Source organism: Caretta caretta, chromosome 1 (genome assembly GCF_965140235.1).
Source record: "Caretta caretta isolate rCarCar2 chromosome 1, rCarCar1.hap1, whole genome shotgun sequence".
Lineage (NCBI taxonomy): Eukaryota > Metazoa > Chordata > Testudines > Cheloniidae > Caretta > Caretta caretta.
The window spans coordinates 115,250,980-115,270,036 of NC_134206.1; the positions used below are offsets into that span (position 1 = coordinate 115,250,980).

General features: G+C 46.0%; 1 protein-coding gene across 3 annotated transcripts in view; it reads left to right on the top strand.

The window, feature by feature from the left end:
• The first annotated feature begins 5,877 nt into the window (after positions 1-5,877).
• UXS1 (UDP-glucuronate decarboxylase 1) overlaps positions 5,878-19,057 on the top strand; it is a 93,523-nt gene continuing 80,343 nt past the window's right edge. For all 3 annotated transcript variants that reach the window (XM_048856822.2, XM_075130224.1, XM_048856811.2), the window contains exon 1: positions 5,878-6,047. In XM_048856822.2, coding sequence (XP_048712779.2) covers positions 5,951-6,047 — 97 coding nt within the window. In that variant the 5' untranslated portion in view covers positions 5,878-5,950. The remainder of the gene's footprint in view (positions 6,048-19,057) is intronic.

Sequence of the window (19,057 nt, forward strand, 5' to 3'; positions counted from 1 at the left end):
ATTCCCTTTGCAAGGTCAACTCTACATGGCTTTTGGCCTTTCTCACTTATCCCTACATGTTCTGACCTCAATAAGGTAGCTTTCCTTGCTGATCCCTCCCATCTTCTACTCCTTGTAGGCTTTTAATCACCTTTCTAAGATGCTTGCTCATCCAGCTTGGTCTACAACTCATGCCTATGAATTTTTTCCCCTTTCTTGGGATGCAGGCTTCTGGTAGTTTCTGCAACTTTGACTTGAAGTAATTCCAGGCCTCCTCCGCCTTCAGATCCACAAGTTCTTCAGTCCAATCCACTTCCCTAACTAATTTCCTTAATTTTTTTAAATTAGCCCTTTTGAAATAAAAAACTCTAGTCACAGATCTATTTTTGTTTATCCTTCCATTTAGTTTGAACTGAATTATCTCATGATCGCTCGAACCAAGGTTGTCCCTTACAACCATTTCTTCTATGAGGTCTTCACTACTCACCAAAACCAAATCTAAAATGGAATCCCCCCTTGTTGGTTCAGCAACTACTTGGTGAAGGAATACATCAGCTATTGCATCCAGGAAAATCTAAGCCCTATTATTATTACTAGCACTTGGCCTCCAGTCTATATCTGGGAAGTTAAAGTCTCCCATGATCACACAATTCCCATTAGTATTTACTTCATTAAAAACTTTAAAGAGGTCTCTATCCGTATCCAAATCAGATCCCAGTGGTCTATAGCACACCCCAAACACTATCCCAGGGGAGGCTCTAGTAGCTTTCTTCCCCAATGTGATTTTTGCCCAGACACTCTGTTTTATCCATTCCATTACTTTTATTTCTTTACAGTATACCTCATCGATATACAATGCTACCCCACCACCTTTGCCTTTATTTCTGTCTTTCCTAAACAGCACATACCCTTCAATACCTGTACTCCAGTCATGACTACTATTCCACAATGTTTCTGTTATCCCTATAATATCTGGTTTCACTTCCTGCACCAGTAACTCTAATTCCTCCATTTTGTTACCTAGGCTTCTCGCACTGGTGTACAAACATCTTAATTTTTGCTGTTTGGCTTCATTCACATTCTTTACCCAATTAGGCACAGACTTTCTGCCGCCACTATCACCTATTAGACTGGTATAGAATCATAGAATATCAGGGTTGGAAGGGACCCCTGAAGGTCATCTAGTCCAACCCCCTGCTCGAAGCAGGACCAATTCCCAGTTAAATCATCCCAGCCAGGGCTTTGTCAAGCCTGACCTTAAAAACCTCTAAGGAAGGAGATTCTACCACCTCCCTCGGTAACGCATTCCAGTGTTTCACCACCCTCCTAGTGAAAAAGTTTTTCCTAATATCCAATCTAAACCTCCCGCACTGCAACTTGAGACCATTACTCCTCGTTCTGTCATCTGCTACCATTGAGAACAGTCTAGAGCCATCCTCTTTGGAACTCCCTTTCAGGTAGTTGAAAGCAGCTATCAAATCCCCCCTCATTCTTCTCTTCTGCAGACTAAACAATCCCAGCTCCCTCAGCCTCTCCTCATAAGTCATGTGTTCTAGACCCCTAATCATTTTTGTTGCCCTTCGCTGGACTCTCTCCAATTTATCCACATCCTTCTTGTAGTGTGGGGCCCAAAACTGGACACAGTACTCCAGATGAGGCCTCACCAATGTCGAATAGAGGGGAACGATCACGTCCCTCGATCTGCTCGCTATGCCCCTACTTATACATCCCAAAATGCCATTGGCCGTCTTGGCAACAAGGGCACACTGCCGACTCATATCCAGCTTCTCGTCCACTGTCACCCCTAGGTCCTTTTCCGCAGAACTGCTGCCTAGCCATTCGGTCCCTAGTCTGTAGCGGTGCATTGGATTCTTCCATCCTAAGTGCAGGACCCTGCACTTATCCTTATTGAACCTCATCAGATTTCTTTTGGCCCAATCCTCCAATTTGTCTAGGTCCTTCTGTATCCTATCCCTCCCCTCCAGTGTATCTACCACTCCTCCCAGTTTAGTATCATCCGCAAATTTGCTGAGAGTGCAATCCACACCATCCTCCAGATCATTTATGAAGATATTGAACAAAACCGGCCTGAGGACCGACCCTTGGGGCACTCCACTTGATACCGGCTGCCAACTAGACATGGAGCCATTGATAACTACCCGTTGAGCCCGACAATCTAGCCAGCTTTCTACCCACCTTATAGTGCATTCATCCAGCCCATACTTCCTTAACTTGCTGACAAGAATACTGTGGGAGACCATGTCAAAAGCTTTGCTAAAGTCAAGAAACAATACATCCACTGCTTTCCCTTCATCCACAGAACCAGTAATCTCATCATAAAAGGCGATTAGATTAGTCAGGCATGACCTTCCCTTGGTGAATCCATGCTGGCTGTTCCTGATCACTTTCCTCTCATGCAAGTGCTTCAGGATTGATTCTTTGAGGACCTGCTCCATGATTTTTCCAGGGACTGAGGTGAGGCTGACTGGCCTGTAGTTCCCAGGATCCTCCTTCTTCCCTTTTTTTAAAGATTGGCACTACATTAGCCTTTTTCCAGTCATCCGGGACTTCCCCGGTTCGCCACGAGTTTTCAAAGATAATGGCCGATGGCTCTGCAATCACAGCCGCCAATTCCTTCAGCACTCTCGGATGCAACTCGTCCGGCCCCATGGACTTGTGCACGTCCAGCTTTTCTAAATAGTCCCTAACCACCTCTGTCTCCACAGAGGGCTGGCCATCTCTTCCCCATTTTGTGATGCCCAGCGCAGCAGTCTGGGAGCTGACCTTGTTAGTGAAGACAGAGGCAAAAAAAGCATTGAGTACATTAGCTTTTTCCACATCCTCTGTCACTAGGTTGCCTCCCTCATTCAGTAAGGGGCCCACACTTTCCTTGGCTTTCTTCTTGTTGCCAACATACCTGAAGAAACCCTTCTTGTTACTCTTGACATCTCTTGCTAGCTGCAGCTCCAGGTGCGATTTGGCCCTCCTGATATCATTCCTACATGCCCGAGCAATATTTTTATACTCTTCCCTGGTCATATGTCCAACCTTACACTTCTTGTAAGCTTATTTTTTATGTTTAAGATCCGCTAGGATTTCACTATTAAGCCAAGCTGGTCGCCTGCCATATTTACTATTCTTTCGACTCATCGGGATGGTTTGTCCCTGTAACCTCTACAGTTAGCTACAGGTATCTACAGTACCCTTCCTCCTTATGTCCATTCTCCTACCCATGGCTGTATCCTTTCTTACTTCATTTTCTTCCCTCTCAATGTTAAAATCTGGTGTGGAGATTACCTGGACATCTCCCAACCATCTCCCCCAAATTCCTAGTTTAAAACTCTCTTAATCAATTGTGCCAGCCTCCATCTTAGAAGTCTATTTCCCTCCCTACTCAGGTCAAGTCCATTCCGAGAGAACAGTCCTCTGTCCATGAATGCCTCCCAGTGGTCATATATCCCAAAGCCCTCCTTATAGCACCACTGCCTGAGCCATCTGTTGATCATCATAATCTTGTCACACCTTTGTTGCCCTTCTCTAGGAACAGGCTGAATCCCACTGAAGATCACCTGAGCCTCGATTTCCTTCAGCATCTTCCCCAGCCTGGCATAGTCTCCCTTGATTCATTCCAGCGAGAATCTATCGGTATCATTTGTTCCTACATGAAGGATAATCAGTAGATTCTTTCCCACTCCCGTTAGGATCCTTTTCAGCCTCAGGTCCACATCCAGTATCTTAGCACCTGGCAGACAGCACGCCCTTCTGTTCTCTGGATCAACTCTGGTTACAGGCCTGTTTATTCTTCTCAGTGAGGAGTCCCCAATCATGTAGATCTGCCTTTTCCTGGTGACAGTGTGATTCTCCGGTCTATCCCCTGTTCCCTATGACTGCAAGTCCTCTCAATTCCTATTCTCCCTTGCAATCCTCTGTAACCCATCCCGTATCCTCCCGGGGCTCATATTTGGTGTTATCTCCATTAATTCTTCCCCTCTTCCTACAGAACTAGCTACTCTTCTCTTCTTCCTTGCCCTCCCACCTTCAGTGATCACCTGCTGTGCCCCTTCTTCATTTTCCAACTCTGCAAACCTGTTCCTGAGCTATATTTCTCCTTCTTCTCACTTCTCCTTCTCCTTCACTTCCATCTTTTCCTCTGCCTGGTTCTCTTAGACACATGATTCCACTGTCCACTTTCCTCACCCAGCAGTCTCCCCTCAGAGTTCTTTGGTCCTGCTTCCATCTGCAAGTCTGAGGTTTTCCCTTCAGCCTCCTCATGTCTTTGCTCCATCAGCTGCTCAAACCCCCTTCTAAACTCAACCAGAGTTTCTACCTGCATCTCCAGTCCTCGGATCTTTTCTTCCATCAGCTCGATCAGGTGACACTTCATGCAGACGAAACTCTTTTCAGGTATCCCCTCCAGGATCATGTACATGCTGCAGCTTCCACGTCCAGTCATCTTCATTGTGTCTTCCACTGCTTCGATCACCACCACTGCTGCTTCTGTATCTGTCATAGCCTTCTCACCTAAATCCTATTAGTCTAGGAAACACAAACCAAACCCCAAACGACCACCACAACACTGCCAGACCACCACATACTTCCTTCACTAGCCTGTCTGTTCCTCTGCCTGGTTCTCCCAATGTTCTACTAAATTTGGACCATAAAACATAGAGGTGTCTGGTCATAAATTAGCCGAATCCAACAGAATACGCATGCTAAAGTAGGGGTAGAGGGGCTTTTTGACCCATGATGTGTTGGAGGGTGTGGGGGGGGCAAGTTATTTTGATGAACGAGTTAGGAGTAACACTTGTTCTCTCTTTTTTAATAGTTAATTTTCAGGGTTTGTGGTCAAAATGATTCTAAAATCCAGCAGGCTCTAACAGTATTCAGAGGCCAGGTCTACACTGCAAACTTTTGCTGACTAGTTGCACTAGTGCTGGTTTTTGGGGTACTTTTGCACCAGGATCTGGGTTGGTTCTGATGCAGTAGGAACAGCTAGGTATGTTCTTAGACAGTGAAATTTGAGATTAAAAGAAGTCAACAAGTTCAGCGTTTAAACTGTTAGTTATGTTGGCTAATGGTGTTGATGAGATGTAGTCTCTGACTGAAATAGGTGAGACAATAGGGTGGAAAGTTATGCCATCAAAATTGCACTTTTGACGGTAATGCTTATTTTGCACCGAGGTGTTGCTGGAATAAACTATACAGGAAAAAAAGAGTTTTGCTGATATAAACAGCATAGTTATGCCAGCAAAGTGCAACTAGCCTACACCAGGCCAGATACTGGATCTGTTGGATCAGATACATGCTGTTAGCCCAGCATGTTTTGGAGTCGGGATATTTAAGGTGTATTACAAATGGCAAACGAGATGTCTTAGTTAGGCAGAAGCATTCCGCCACTGTCTGGGGACCAAAATCAGGAGGATGGAGGAGGTTGCAAGGCTGCTAGTCGCAGAATGCGCCTTTGTTTTGTTTTGTTTTGCTGGAGTAGGACAGCAGCTAAAAGCGTTTCTCCATTTCAGGCGGTTGGGATGCAGCAGGTGCCAGCCCCCAGTGTAGTGGCAGGGCTGCTGCGGCCAGACGCTGCAGCCTCTGGATTATCTGGGTGTATTTATTTTGTTCTCTCCCAGTAAAAACACTGGGGCTGAGACAAGACAGGCTGGCTCCAGGGGGAAGCCCTAGGTCCTCATGGCACTGTAAGGCGGGGATGCGGCAGGGGCTGGGGGGGGGAGGCGCTGGAATTTGAGACGCCGGGGCCCACGCGGGCAGCGCCGACGCAGCGGTCACGCGGCGCCCGCCTCGCGCAGGCGCCCCGAGGCACGAGCAGCGCCGCCTCCTCCTCCCCCCCCGCGCCAAACCACCTCTCACGCCGGGAGCGACGCCGGGCTGCGCATGCGCCCAGGCCGGGGCAGGAACTGGCTGTCGGCGGCGGCGGCTGCGGCGGGCGGAGTTCGCGCCGCGCGCCCCGCCGGGGATGGTGAGCACGGCCCCGCTGCTGCGCCTGCTGACCGCCATCGACCGCCGGAGGATGAAGCTGCTCATGGCGCTCGCCCTCGCCGCCTACGTGGCCTGTGAGTGGGGCGCGCTCCGCTGCCCCTTCCGTGGGGCCCCGGCCGGGAGGCTCCGCCGCGCCTCGCCCCCCCTCCCCCCCCCCCGGCAGCGGCGGGCTGCGGTGCATGCCGCTGTGCCCGGCGCTGCAGCCCGGCTGGTCCCGCCCAGCCGCTTGACTGTCCCTGGGAGGAGTTTTTGGGGGGGCGGGTAGGGCCCCCCCGGCCCATGTGCTGCCTTAGCGTGGCAGGGGCAGGGGGAGGGGGTGCCGAGCCCCAGAGGCAGGGCGCAGGCCGACGTGCCCGTGGCCGGAGAGCGCCAGGCGCGTTTGCCAGGCTGCTCCGCGTTTGAAAAATTCAGTGTCCCTGGCTGAGCCCCTCCCCCCACCCGCTCGGGTGTGTTGTTTTCTGAAGCTGCCCTGCCGTGGTGGTGAGGGACCTCTCCCGCTCCCTACAAACAGCTGATGGTCAGGACAGCAAACGTGCGGCTCCGCCGCTTAGCAGCCGTACTTGTAACGGACGCAGAGCAGCGTTTCAAAGCCAACAAGAGCTGGCCTGGGCATTGGGGGGGCACCTCATCAGGGCTGACGAGCCGGGGGGACAGTTGTACCAGGGTCGTGAGCTCCGGGCCACCTTCCCCCCGCACCCCCCGACACACCCCCAAAAAAATTTCTAATTCCTGCCTAAATAAGGAAGAGGGAGGGAATGGGGCCCCAGCGAACATGATGTACCCGCGCGCAACATTTCTTCTTCTCATGGGCCTGACCATCTAATTATAGTGTTCAGACTGCCTTGTCCATGGCTCCTGGGTTCTTACTGATCTTTATAACATAACTGTTGAGGGTTTATCTTGTGTGTTTTCTTCTCTGTTGTTTTTGTGTTGAGCTGCTTGTATTACTCAGTGACGTACAAAATACAGTGTAAGACTGAATGTGTTGATGGTCTAGAACTGGTGTGGGGCAGGGATTCCTCAACCTGTTTCTCTCTGAGGCCTCCCCAACATGCTGTACAAACTCCATGGCCCACCTGTGCTACCACAACTGTTTTTCTGGGCCCTTGTTAGGGGGTTGCAAACAGGGCAGTTGCCCAGAGCTCTGCGCCACAGGGGGCCCTGCAAATCTAAGTTGCTCAGGCTTTGGCTTCAGCCCCAAGTGGCAGGGCTTGGAGCCCCGGCGCTTCAGCCCCATGTGGTGGAGCTTCAGCTTTCTGCCCTGAGCCCTAGGAAGTCTAATGCTGGCCCTGTTGGGCAGATCCCATGATACCTGCTCGTGGCCCCCCAGGGAGCCCTGGACTCTGGTTGAGAATCTCTGGTTTGGGGTACAGCTAAGGAGAAAGAAGAAAAGGAGTACTTGTGGCACCTTAGAGACTAACCAATTTATTTGAGCATGAGCTTTCGTGAGCTACCAGAAAGGAAGATGATGTCTGTCTGTATCATGATGATGTCTGTCATGCTCAAATAAATTGGTTAGTCTCTAAGGTGCCACAAGTACTCCTTTTCTTTTTGCGAATACAGACTAACACAGCTGTTACTCTGAAAGCTAAGGAGAAGTTCTCCAGGAGGACAGGGGCCATGTCTCTTCTCGTGTCTGTATAGCACCTAATATCTCTTGAGTGCAAATAGTGATCTTATATTGTGTTTTGTGCAGTACTGAGCATGTTGGATTCTAAGATCCTGGATAGAAGCATAAAAATAGATGGGAGAATATTAAGATAATTATTGAAAAGAACCCAGGTGGCTCACTGGACCTGAATTAAGCTGCAAGGCCCCAGAATTACATGACCCCTCCCAAGTCTTCTCCTCCTGGCTGCCCAGTTCAGTCTATTAGTTTTCGGTGCGCAATCTGTGTGTATTTAAATTCAATTTATTTTATGCTAGCCCACATTTTTTATTTTCAGTGTGCTGCAGATCTTTCTATTGACAACAAGTAGCTGCACCACAGAAGTTGGCTGGGATGATGCTGGAGACTTCAGCATTTGGGTTGGGGACAATGGGGGCTTTTTATACCCACCAGAGAGACATGTGATCTAGTTTAGTTTTGGGTATGCAGGAGGTAGTTTTAGGCTTTTTGTTTGTATTTGTGATGGGGTGTATGCATTTCTTCTTTCCTTCTCAGGCAGAGGTGAATATATATCTTGGGAGAAAAGATGTTTGACTTCCATGTTCCGCACCCCATCAACTGCTGGAACAGCTAGCTGCCCCACTGCATCTCAGTAGCTGCAGCTACACCAGTGATGCACACTGTTTCAACTAAAATGGGACCATTTAAAATAATTCGGTTGCCAACAATAATGATCATTAGACTCCATAGGACAGTTCACATCTCACAAAGTTATTTCAGATTGCCTACAGACTTGGGCAGGCATTGGTACATTGCTTTATATTCATTAACAATTTAAAGGTTTTCTTCATAGTCATAAGAACTAGAGACTTTATTAAAATGAAAATGTAATGTCTAGAGCACTGTTAAATAGGCAATGTAAAAATAAACTGCCACCTGATTTTGGTTTATGTACCCACATAATTATATTGTCTAGAGGGGCTTCTGGCTCTGGGTAAAATATTGGCTCTGTTGGGTTTTTTTAGCCAGCAGTTCATGTCTGCCTTCTAGTGCATGGAATAAAGGGAGAAGGGGAAACAGTGTGAGGACATTTGCTGCATGGCCCTATAGGGTCAGAGATTGTGTCTGCTCATTCTTTGAGAATCACAAGAATAAGGGAGAAGAGAGAGACTAGTTTTGCATGTGATTAAGAGTAGCCTGAAATGAAGTAGATAGGTAGCTGTGTAATCCTGCAGGTAGTTGTAAGAGGAGGCTTTCTGCAAATCTGTCATGTCTGATTATTATACTCCTAAATCTTTTGACAGGTTTCAGAGTAACAGCCGTGTTAGTCTGTATTCGCAAAAAAAGAAAAGGAGTACTTGTGGCACCTTAGAGACTAACCAATTTATTTGAGCATAAGCTTTTGTAGCTCACTTCATCGGATGCATACTGTGGAAAGTGTAGAAGATCTTTTTATACACACAAAGCATGAAAAAATACCTCCCCGCACCCCACTCTCCTGCTAGTAAGAGCTTATCTAAGGTGATCACTCTCCTTACAATGTGTATGATAATCAAGTTGGGCCATTGCCAACACAAATCCAGGTCCCGTCCCCCCCCAAACCCACATTGTTAGTTATGATTCTTGCATCTTCAGTATAGTATGACAAGGTGCTGTACTGCACTGATCTGATAGTTTCCTGAGAAACTAAATGTTTTTTGTCTTTACTGTAGAAGGTGTCTATCCCTTCCCCCATTCTTTCAAGTAATATCCCATAAATATACTTTCATCAACACAGTGCATTGGTGTGGTCAGATAATGCTAGCCTGAAGTAGTGTGGCAGTTGAGAAAACTGAACTACTGAGCGGGCACATGTTCTGGCACAATTTTTTCAAGTTCTCTTAGTGGTGATTAAGTGTTTGAAGGCTATGGACCTCCTTCCTGTTTTTTTCCCTATTCCCATATGTTGAGTTGACTGTTCTTACAAGATGAATTTTATTTGGAATACGGTACAATACTAAGACTGAACATAAATGTTTAAGTATTCCAAACATTGTTTATATAGAGTTCATGCTTCGTGCTTTACATGTATGTGTTGTGATATTTTGGTGGAATATTGCTTGTGGGCATGTGTTTGTAAGCCCCCAAAGAATACTGAGAGAATGAGATTGTTCTAGGATGGCTCTACCCTGGAAGACTCTTTTGGCAGCATGTATTGTACATACACACTTAGCCCTCCTCCCCCCAGTGGGGGTATACGTAGCAGTGTAGGTGGTGGGGTACAGGTTAAGCCAGGGGTGGGCAAACTTCTGGGCCACATCCAGGTATAGAAATTGTATGGTGGGCCATGAATGCTCACGAAATTGGGGTTGGGGTATGGGAGGGGGTGAGGGCTCTGGCTGGGGGTGTGGGCTCTGGGGTGGGGCGAGAAATGAGGAGTTCAGGGTACAGGAGGGGACTCTGGGGGGGGGCGGGGTGTGGGCTTTCGGGTGGGGCTGGGGATGAGGGGTTTGGGGTGTAGGAGGGTGTTCCGGGCTGGGACCAAGGGGTTTGGAGAGTGGGAGAGGAATCAGGGCTGGGGCAGGGGGTGGAGGCACTGGGCGGGGGGGGGGGGGTGAGGGCTCCAGCTGGGGGTGGGGCTGGGGATGAGGGGTTTGGGGTGGAGGAGGGTGCTCCAGGCTGGGACCAAGGAGTTCGGATGGCGGGGAGGGGGATGAAGGCTGGGGCAGGGGGTTGGGGCGCTGGGGGTGGCTCAGGGGTACAGGCTCCGGGTAGCATTTACCTCAACCTCTTCACAAAGGAATCTACTTCTTAGAGAGTTGGCAAACTGGATGTAGGGCCTACTGAAGCCAACTGAAAAAGTCTCCTTGCATCTCCAGTAGCAAACTGTGCGACTTTTAGGTGTTCATTTTTTTAAGGACCAGATCCTATAATTGCTCTTCTCTCTGAGCAATCACTTGGATTGCAGTATCGTGTAGAGATTGGTTGCAGAATCAAGCCATGAGTCACTCGTTACAGAACTTAATGATTTATTAGGAACAAGAGATGTCCTTACCTTCCAATTAAGTTTACCCTAAAGACATTGTAGTCCTCGTTTTTATTAAACTTGTTTCAACTGACTTAAAGGAACACTGTGCACTTGAGCTAGCCTGTAATTCATGTTTTATAAAAACGAAGTCCAAGAGGAATGTTCCACAATAATATTTTTAAAAAATAACTACCCACTGAAAACAGTTAGTTTAAACTCCCGTGCAAGTCTGAAACCCAAACTCTGCAGGGCTAAGAACATGAAAGTGACAATAAACAAAAATGAAATTGACTTAATTTTCATTGTCCAAGACAAGAAAAATCCAAATAGTACACAGACTATAAATAACAAACAAAATAGATTTTAAAAATCTTTCACTTTTTAAAAATATAGTGGCACTAATAATGTACATAAATGTATTTGATTACACCATGGAATCTAAGATTTTAAAAATGGCCATCTAAATGTAGGCTCTTAAGTCCATACTTAGGCAGGTAAATAAATCAGTGATCCTGCAAAGGCTTACAGAGCTGCTCAGCTTCATTCATGTGCATAATCTTATTGATGTATGTAAATCTCTTCAGGATTGGTGTTTTATCTAGGTTTATAAGTCTGGACTTGGAGTTTAATTTTTGGAAATCTTGACTAAGATTTTAAAATTGACTATGCCCTTTAAATCTGTAGAGCCCTGCATGGATACAAATTTATATCTGTGGATATAAATCGGTATCTGCGGAACCACAGGGCTCTCCCAGGAACTGCAGAATGTGGGGCCACTGCTCCCAAGAGCCAGCTCCCTATGCCAGCAGCTCCTTTGGCGTGGCTGTACCTCCCGTAGCCCTGTCCCTGCCCCCCCGTCACTTCCACGTAGCTGGGGGCGTGCGCGACACTTGAACACAAGAGTGTGACCAGAGATAGCTGCTGCCGGTGAGCCTGGTGCTCACCCTAGTGGGCGGGGCTGGGAGTAGTATAGCCGCACCGGAGGAGCTGCCGGTGTGGGGTGCTGGCTTCGGGGAGTGATGGCCCAGCACTGCAGGTCCTGATTTATATCCACATCCTCAGCTATAAATTTGTATCCGCGCAGGACTCTATAAATATGCATAATTTGTTTTAATATCAATATTTTTTATAAATCACTTAGTGATGTCTTAATATGATATGGTGATCAGATGTTCTTTATTTTCTTTAAGATGCAAGAATTCCACTTCCAGTATACTGTACTTCAATAATTTTTTGATCATTCACAAACCTTATAATTCCAAGAATGCATATTAGTGGTCTCGCTCCATTTCACCTCAGAAATGTTAGTAATATTCCATAGTGAGGTCTAGTATTACTATGACTTCATTATTTTTGCAAAATATATCACAGTAGATTTACTACTATAAAAACTAAATATGCCAAAATAATGTGCAAAATACCCTCCAAAAATGTACTTTGATTTTTTCCTAGTAGTGTTGGCTTACTTAATTGTTAAATTGCAAAATTGGGTGAGTTGCTGTGATCTCCAGATTTGTGTTAATGAGAGACTAATGTATATTCCAACATAGCAAGTAATATAACAAAATAACTAAACCCCTTTGTTTTCAGTTTAAGCAGATTTTTTTTACCAAACCTCCCCCAGGTTTTACAAAAAGTATTAGTTTCTTTTCCAAATTTCACCCTACTTTTTTATCATTCAAATATATAAAAAATAACTTATTCTATTAGGAAAATACAATACATTGCATGAGGTGTATGTCTTACTGTAATACAGTAGTCTGTATGTATATGCAAAGCTGCCTGTTGAAGTAAGGCTATGAATTAGTCTAGAAGATGCCAACAATAAGCAAATAGGCGTGCGTGCAAGCTCTGAAGTGCGTGAGCATCTGAATGTACTGATGAATCTCATGCCCACCGCATACACATTTCAAGCTGCTTACTCCTGGGGGAATTTTATGCCACTGCACGTGCGCATAATTTATGTCCCCCGCATATTTCTTTGCTTCCCCGCAGAAAAATGACTTTCGAACGGGGAAGCAAAGGGAAGCCCCAAGAGCGGTCATGCGACCCTCCTCAAGCAGTATGTTTCAGCTGCCCAGGGCAGCTGGCAGAGAGGTAAATCACTGTGGGGTAGGGGGCATGACTGGGGAAGGCCCGGCTGGTGGCTCTTACCCTGCACCGGGCTCAGCAGCTATTCCCAGCAAGGCTGGGGACGAAGGGACTTCTCAAACCGAACCTTAGATTTCTCCCTTGGCTGTAGGAAGCTCTGTAAACCCCCCCCCCCCTTTTTTCCTGCACCACCCATCGCTCCTTCACTTCAGGGGGAGGGATCCCTGTATGGGGAGCTGCTCCCCCAACCCCCATGCATCCAGACCCCCTCATACCCAAGCCCTCCAACTGAGCATCACGCCCCTCGCACCCAGAACTCCCTGTTCTCCCGACAAGCCCTATTCTCCCATCTACACTTGGATCCTGCCTTGCTGAGCTCACTTTCCCATACTTGGTGCACCTGACACAGAGGGACAGGGCCCTGGGATATTTCTGGGGTAGGCCAGTCCTTGCGTTGTGTCAGGGTTGGGTGCAGCCTCACTGCTGAGTCAGTGTCCTGGGTGGGAGAGCTGCACAGTCATCTATCACCTCTGTGCAGCCAGTGGACCATGCTCCCCAGTGCCATGCTGAAGCCTCCACATTTATTTGACAAATAAAATTTGCAGAATTTTAAAATATTGTGCACAAAATTTTTAAGTTTTTGGTGCAGAATGCCCTCAGAAGTACAAGCTGTTAGCAGGTAACAGTTTAAAGATCTGTCACACTAAAATGGGAAGAAAACAAAATTCTGCATCAGATTATGTTTCAGAACACAAGAAAGTATTGGAAAGTTAAAAAAACAAAAACAGGAGAAAAGGATTAAGTTGAATGTATGCTCTGCAAATGGTGTGGCACAATTATTAAATGTAATATTTATAGACTAATAGTTCTAAGTTTACAACAGTAAATTGTTTATTCAAATGAATAGTTTTATTTGGGGATTAGAGATGTATTGTTTTCTTAAACTCCAAGGTGGCATTGTGTTTTGAGTTCTGTTTTAGTTCTGCAGCAAACCACATTGAATTCTATTAATCAAAACATTAACCTACTGCATACTTTTTCCCCTGTCCTTCCGTCCACCAAAATAAACCCTGATATTTACCCAGAAAAATTAATAATAGTTTTTTCCCCACTGATTTTCACCTCTATTTTTTTGTTATAGTAATAAACACTGATAAATTCCTGGGGAAAAATAAAATAAAATAAAAATCAGCCTACCTATAACTCAGTCATTTAGAACTAGATTTTATTAATAACCTCCAGTTAGTCAAACACTTTCCTTATGGGTCTAATTCTCCACTGCCTTGCACCTTGTATAGTCATTTACTTTTTTTCCAAGTGAGTGTAAAATGCCACCATTCTCATTTAGCAGCGTTTCACACTGGCTTTGCACAAGTGAAAATTAGTGCCCAAGTGGAATTAGTGGAAAGTAGTGGAGAATCGGACCCTTCGTCTAAGTGTTTGAGTATCTGGAGTGTAACAATTAATACAAGCTAGTTGTAAATGACTTTGAGAGTACCATAGGTCATCCTCAACCTCCCCCCCTCAACTAACTGACCCAGTACAGGTTGGACAAGACAAGGTTATAGTGGTCTGTGTGACATTACACTAGGCCACCTTTCATGTCAGCCTGCTGTTTTGTGAACACATCTGCTTGCGGGCTGAGGGTCTGATGGAGATGCTTTTCATTTGTGGGTGCATGCAGATAAGCTTCCTGTCTTGCACTGCTCCCCGTTTGTCAGACCATTGGTCTCAATTCCTGGCTGTGCAGCCCATGGAAATGTATTACAATTCTAGGGCTGTAGTAACTTCTGCATTAGAAATAGGGACAGATTGGCTTGAGGCCAAGATTTTTTTTCCCCTAAGAACATGTTTACCTGGAAAGATGATGAACTGTGTCTCTCCCACCTCAGTCACTGTTGTGTTCTGTGCGGGAGGTGTGTCCCATCAGAGTTATGAAGGGCATAATGGTTGTCTCATCCTTCCCTCTCTCATCTTACAAGTGTTCACCCTGCATTTTCTGCATTTTCTCTCTCTTTTCATAGAATCATAGAAATCAGGGTTGGAAGGGACCTCAGGAGGTCATCTAGTCCAGTGCTTCTCAAGCTATCTGATGTGAGGGACCGGCAATTTTTTTTTTCCAGTGTGTGTGCAGACCAGCAGCCGATGGCTCGCAGACCAGCACCGGTCCGCAGACCACCACTTTGAGTAGCACTGATCAAGTACACCACCCTGCTCAAAGCAGGACCAATCCCCAACTAAATCATCCCAGCCGGGGTTTTGTCAAACCTGACCTTGAAAATCTCTGAGGAAGGAGATTCCACCACCTCCCTAGGTAACCCATTCCAGTGCTTCACCAGAAGCTTTTCACAGAAGCCAAGTTGTTACCTGGAAAGTTAGAGCTCTCACCCCTTCAAAATTTCACCTCAGCTGACTGATCATTCTGCCAGGGAAGTTTACCAATCTCTTTGTTAGCCTGTCAAGGTTCTCTGAGCAGTGTGGGTAATACCCACCCAACATCAAGAGTCCCTACTGAGAGAGGTGCCCCGTACCCTTACAGTATTGCCTGGGAAACAAAACTGAAGTTTTGGGCAACCTTCAATTGACCGTGTCACTTTCAGAAAACAAGTTTTAAAAATGAAGACTACAGTGCTGCCTGGGAAAGAAGTAGCTATATAATACTTAACTTTGTAGTGTAGACATAGCCTCAGTTGTCTGAAGTTATGTCGACGTACAGCTACCAATATGATTATATCACTGTTGCACGTTCACACTCTGCTCCTTGTGTCGGAGTGCATGTACAGTAGTAGCTCTTGCATTGACAGAGAGCAGTGCACTGTGGGTAGCTATCCCACTGTGCAGCTGACCCCAGGGTGTTTTGGGAAGGGTTTGCAATGCTTTATGAGGCAGGTTCAGTGTCATATGAAGCCGGTTTCTCAATCCCATCATTCCATGGGCATCCTACTAGGGTTCCAGCTGCTTTTCAACTGCACTGGTAACCTGCGAGCCAGCCATCTGTGTCAGACAGCATGGATCCAACACTGCTCTTCAGTATTGTGCTGTGCATTATGAACACAAGGCTATAAGAGGAGCTCAACGGGGGCACTATTCACCACTACCCTGACCCCAGACCTCTCCTTGTACAAGTGGCATGTCTGTGGCACTGCACTAGAGGCAACTGTTTGCCTCCCTGGCCTTCTGCTATGCTTGCCCGCAGCTCTTTGAGTTTTACGCAGCACTGCTGTGTGTCCCTGTCATAGCCATTTCCCTCCATGCCCTGAGCAAGTTCCTGAAGCTGGAGCAGAGCTGTTCCTGCAAAGCCTCCTTTCCCCACAGACCCAGGAGATCCAGCACCTCCCGTGTACTCCAGGCGGGAGTGCATTTGCTGTGTGGAGCTGGCATATTCAGCTGGGAGCTCTCCACACCGAACAAACAGGAAGAGCAAGTTCACCCGTTTACCTGGCTACAGGGCAGTGGAGTTCAAAACAGTGACCAGAGCAGTCGTTGTGAGATACCTCCTGGAGGTCACTTAAGTCAGCGTAAGCAATGCAGCATTTACACTTGGGCCTTGTCTACACTACAGGGGAGATTCGATCTAAGTTACTCAATTTGAGTTACATGAATAGCATAACTCAAATAGACGTAACTTAGATCTACTTAACCGTGGGGTCCATGCTACATGATGACAACAGGAGAGCGATCTGTGATCGATTTAGCGGGTCTTCATTACACCCGCTAAATCGACTGCTGATGCATCGATCGCCACTTGTAGATCCCCCAGTAAGTGTAGACAAGCCCTGAGACTGTTTCGCTATAACTATGTCACCTTAAGCTCTGCGCCTCTTATTAAGGTGATTTGATTATGTCAGCGTAACAGGAGAGTTAAAGCAGCGGGAGGAGCATTGCAGTGTGTACGTCAACCTAACTGTAGAGGTGTAAGCTGCCTTATGTCAGCAAAACTGTGTAGTGCAGATGTGGCCTTAGTCTGATGTCTCAGCTGCTAGACATGGAGTGCTGCATCTTCCTCTTCACCCCCACAGAATATGGAGTAGCCTTTGTGTTCCCAGAGCACAGGCAGCCTACGGAGGTGTGCTGGACAAATAGGTGCACGAGGCTTATTTTGAGTGGATTAGACCCTTTCGTTTTATCCTGTTTGTTTTTTCTGTAGCTTTTACCCTTACCACAGGAGTTTTGTGAGGATTAAAATCTATACAGCACTCTGTAAATGTAAAAACTAAGCATTGATTTTATCCCATGTTAAGGCCAAGAACTTGCACTCTCCATGTTTCATTTTAAAAACTGTTAACTCTTGAACAACAAACTTTAAAATTTTAAGTGGCCTTAACAAATACCTTAATTGTAATACTATTTTATATCAACATAGACACCAACAAGAAAAAGTGATGGCTTTAATTGCCTTGCATATATTTCTTCTCTGACCTGGAAGAAAATCCAAAATACTAGGATCGAACGTGTGAGAGAGAAGAGGGGGGGGAAACACTCTGTACAGCTTCTCTTGTTGGTGGAAACTACACAAGAACACAACACAATAAGGCCATGGCTACACGAGCACTTATGTCAGCAAAACTTTTGTCACTGAGAGGTGTGAAAAAACCCTCCCCGAGAAACAGAAGTGTTGCCAGCATAAGCACTTGTGTGCACAGATTTTTTTGTTGAAGGATGGCTACTTTTAAACCAGTTGTTGAATGTCCAGGGAGATTGAAGTGTTCTCCTACTGGCTTTTGTATGTTACCATTCCTGATGTCTGATTTGTGTCCATTTATTCTTTTATGTAGAGACTGTCTGGTTTGGCCAGTGTACATGGCAGAGGGGCATTGCTGGGACGTGATGGCATATATCACATAGGTAGATGTGCAGGTGAACAAGCCCCTGTTGGTGTGGCTGTTGTGGTTGGGTCCTATGAGGGAGTCGCTAGGGTAGATATGGGGACAGAGTAGGCAACCTTCAACAAAAAAACTTTAAAAACAGGTTTAAAAGAGAAACTGCAGAGCTACAATTCATTTGCAAATTTAACACCATTAATTTGGGCATGAATAGGGACTGGGAGTGGCTGGCTCAGTACAAAAGCAATTTTCCCTCTCTTGGTATTGACACCTCATCAATTATTGGGAGTGGACCACATTCACCGTGACTGAATTGTCATCACTGGTTCTCCACTTGTAAGGTAACTCCCTTCTCTTCATGTGCCAGTATATTTATGCTTGTATCTGTATTTTCACTCTATGCATCTGAAGCTTTTACCCACAAAAGCTTATGCCCAAATAAATCTGTTACTCTTTCAGGTGCCATCGGACTCCTTGTTGTTTTCGTGGATACAGACTAACATGGCTACCCCCCTAAAAATTGAAAGGGTGACTTGGAAGCAAGTGAATGATCAGAAATTGCTTTAAGTGACTTCTGTAATTGACTAGATTGCAAGATGTCATTATCAGTTTACCATGGTTCAGCATGTAATTGCTTACATGGTGTTTCAATTACCCATGCTTAAAAGTACTCACAGGGTATGTCCGTGCTGTAGTGAAAAACACACGGCTGGTCCATGCTGGGCGACTTAGGTTTGCAGGGCTCTGGCAAAGGGGCTGTTTAATTGCAGTGTAGACTTTGGGCTCAGGCTGGAGCCTGAGCTCTATGACCCTGTGAGGTGGGAGGGTCCCAGAGCTTGGACTCAAACGTCTACACCTCAGCTGGCATGGTGCAGCCACGGGTGTCTGTTTGCAGTGACACTGTAGACATACCTTCACTGCCTACCTGAGGAATTGGGACCGAGAAAGTTAGAGAACTTGTTGCAGGCAGATTAGGCCCAGCAAATAACTTCTAGATAGTCAAAATGGTGCCAGTGTGCATGCAATGCCTACAGTACTGAAAACAACAACAAAAAATCCAAATTAAAATATCATAGTTAAGAGAACCTAAGTGTCTGAAAGTGTGTATGTTTGAAATGTTCCAGGGGGTGGCTTCATGATTGTGAAATGTACTGTATTTTTTGGGGATGAAAGTAAATGTTTTTTCAACTTGGAAAGTGTGAAGGTCTGTAAACAAGAACATGAGTATTTAAAGCTCAGGGCTGTAACTGTTGGTAGCTGATAAGGTACTATAACCTGCTTGCAGTAGGTTATAGTACATAGCAAAAAGGGGTTAAATGGAAAGAAATGGTACCAAAAAAGGGGGGATGAACATGCAAAAAGGAAAACATAAGCGAGGAAAGAAGTGAAAGAATTGATGGGGGAGGAGAAAGATTGTCAGGGAGAGTTGGAGAGAGATACATCTAGTGATGAGAGGCGGTCACATCAGTCCTTAAATGATATTGCTAACTATAATATCACAAGACAAAATAATAAGCATTTATACATAAGCATTCCTTCTTATACAAATTACCT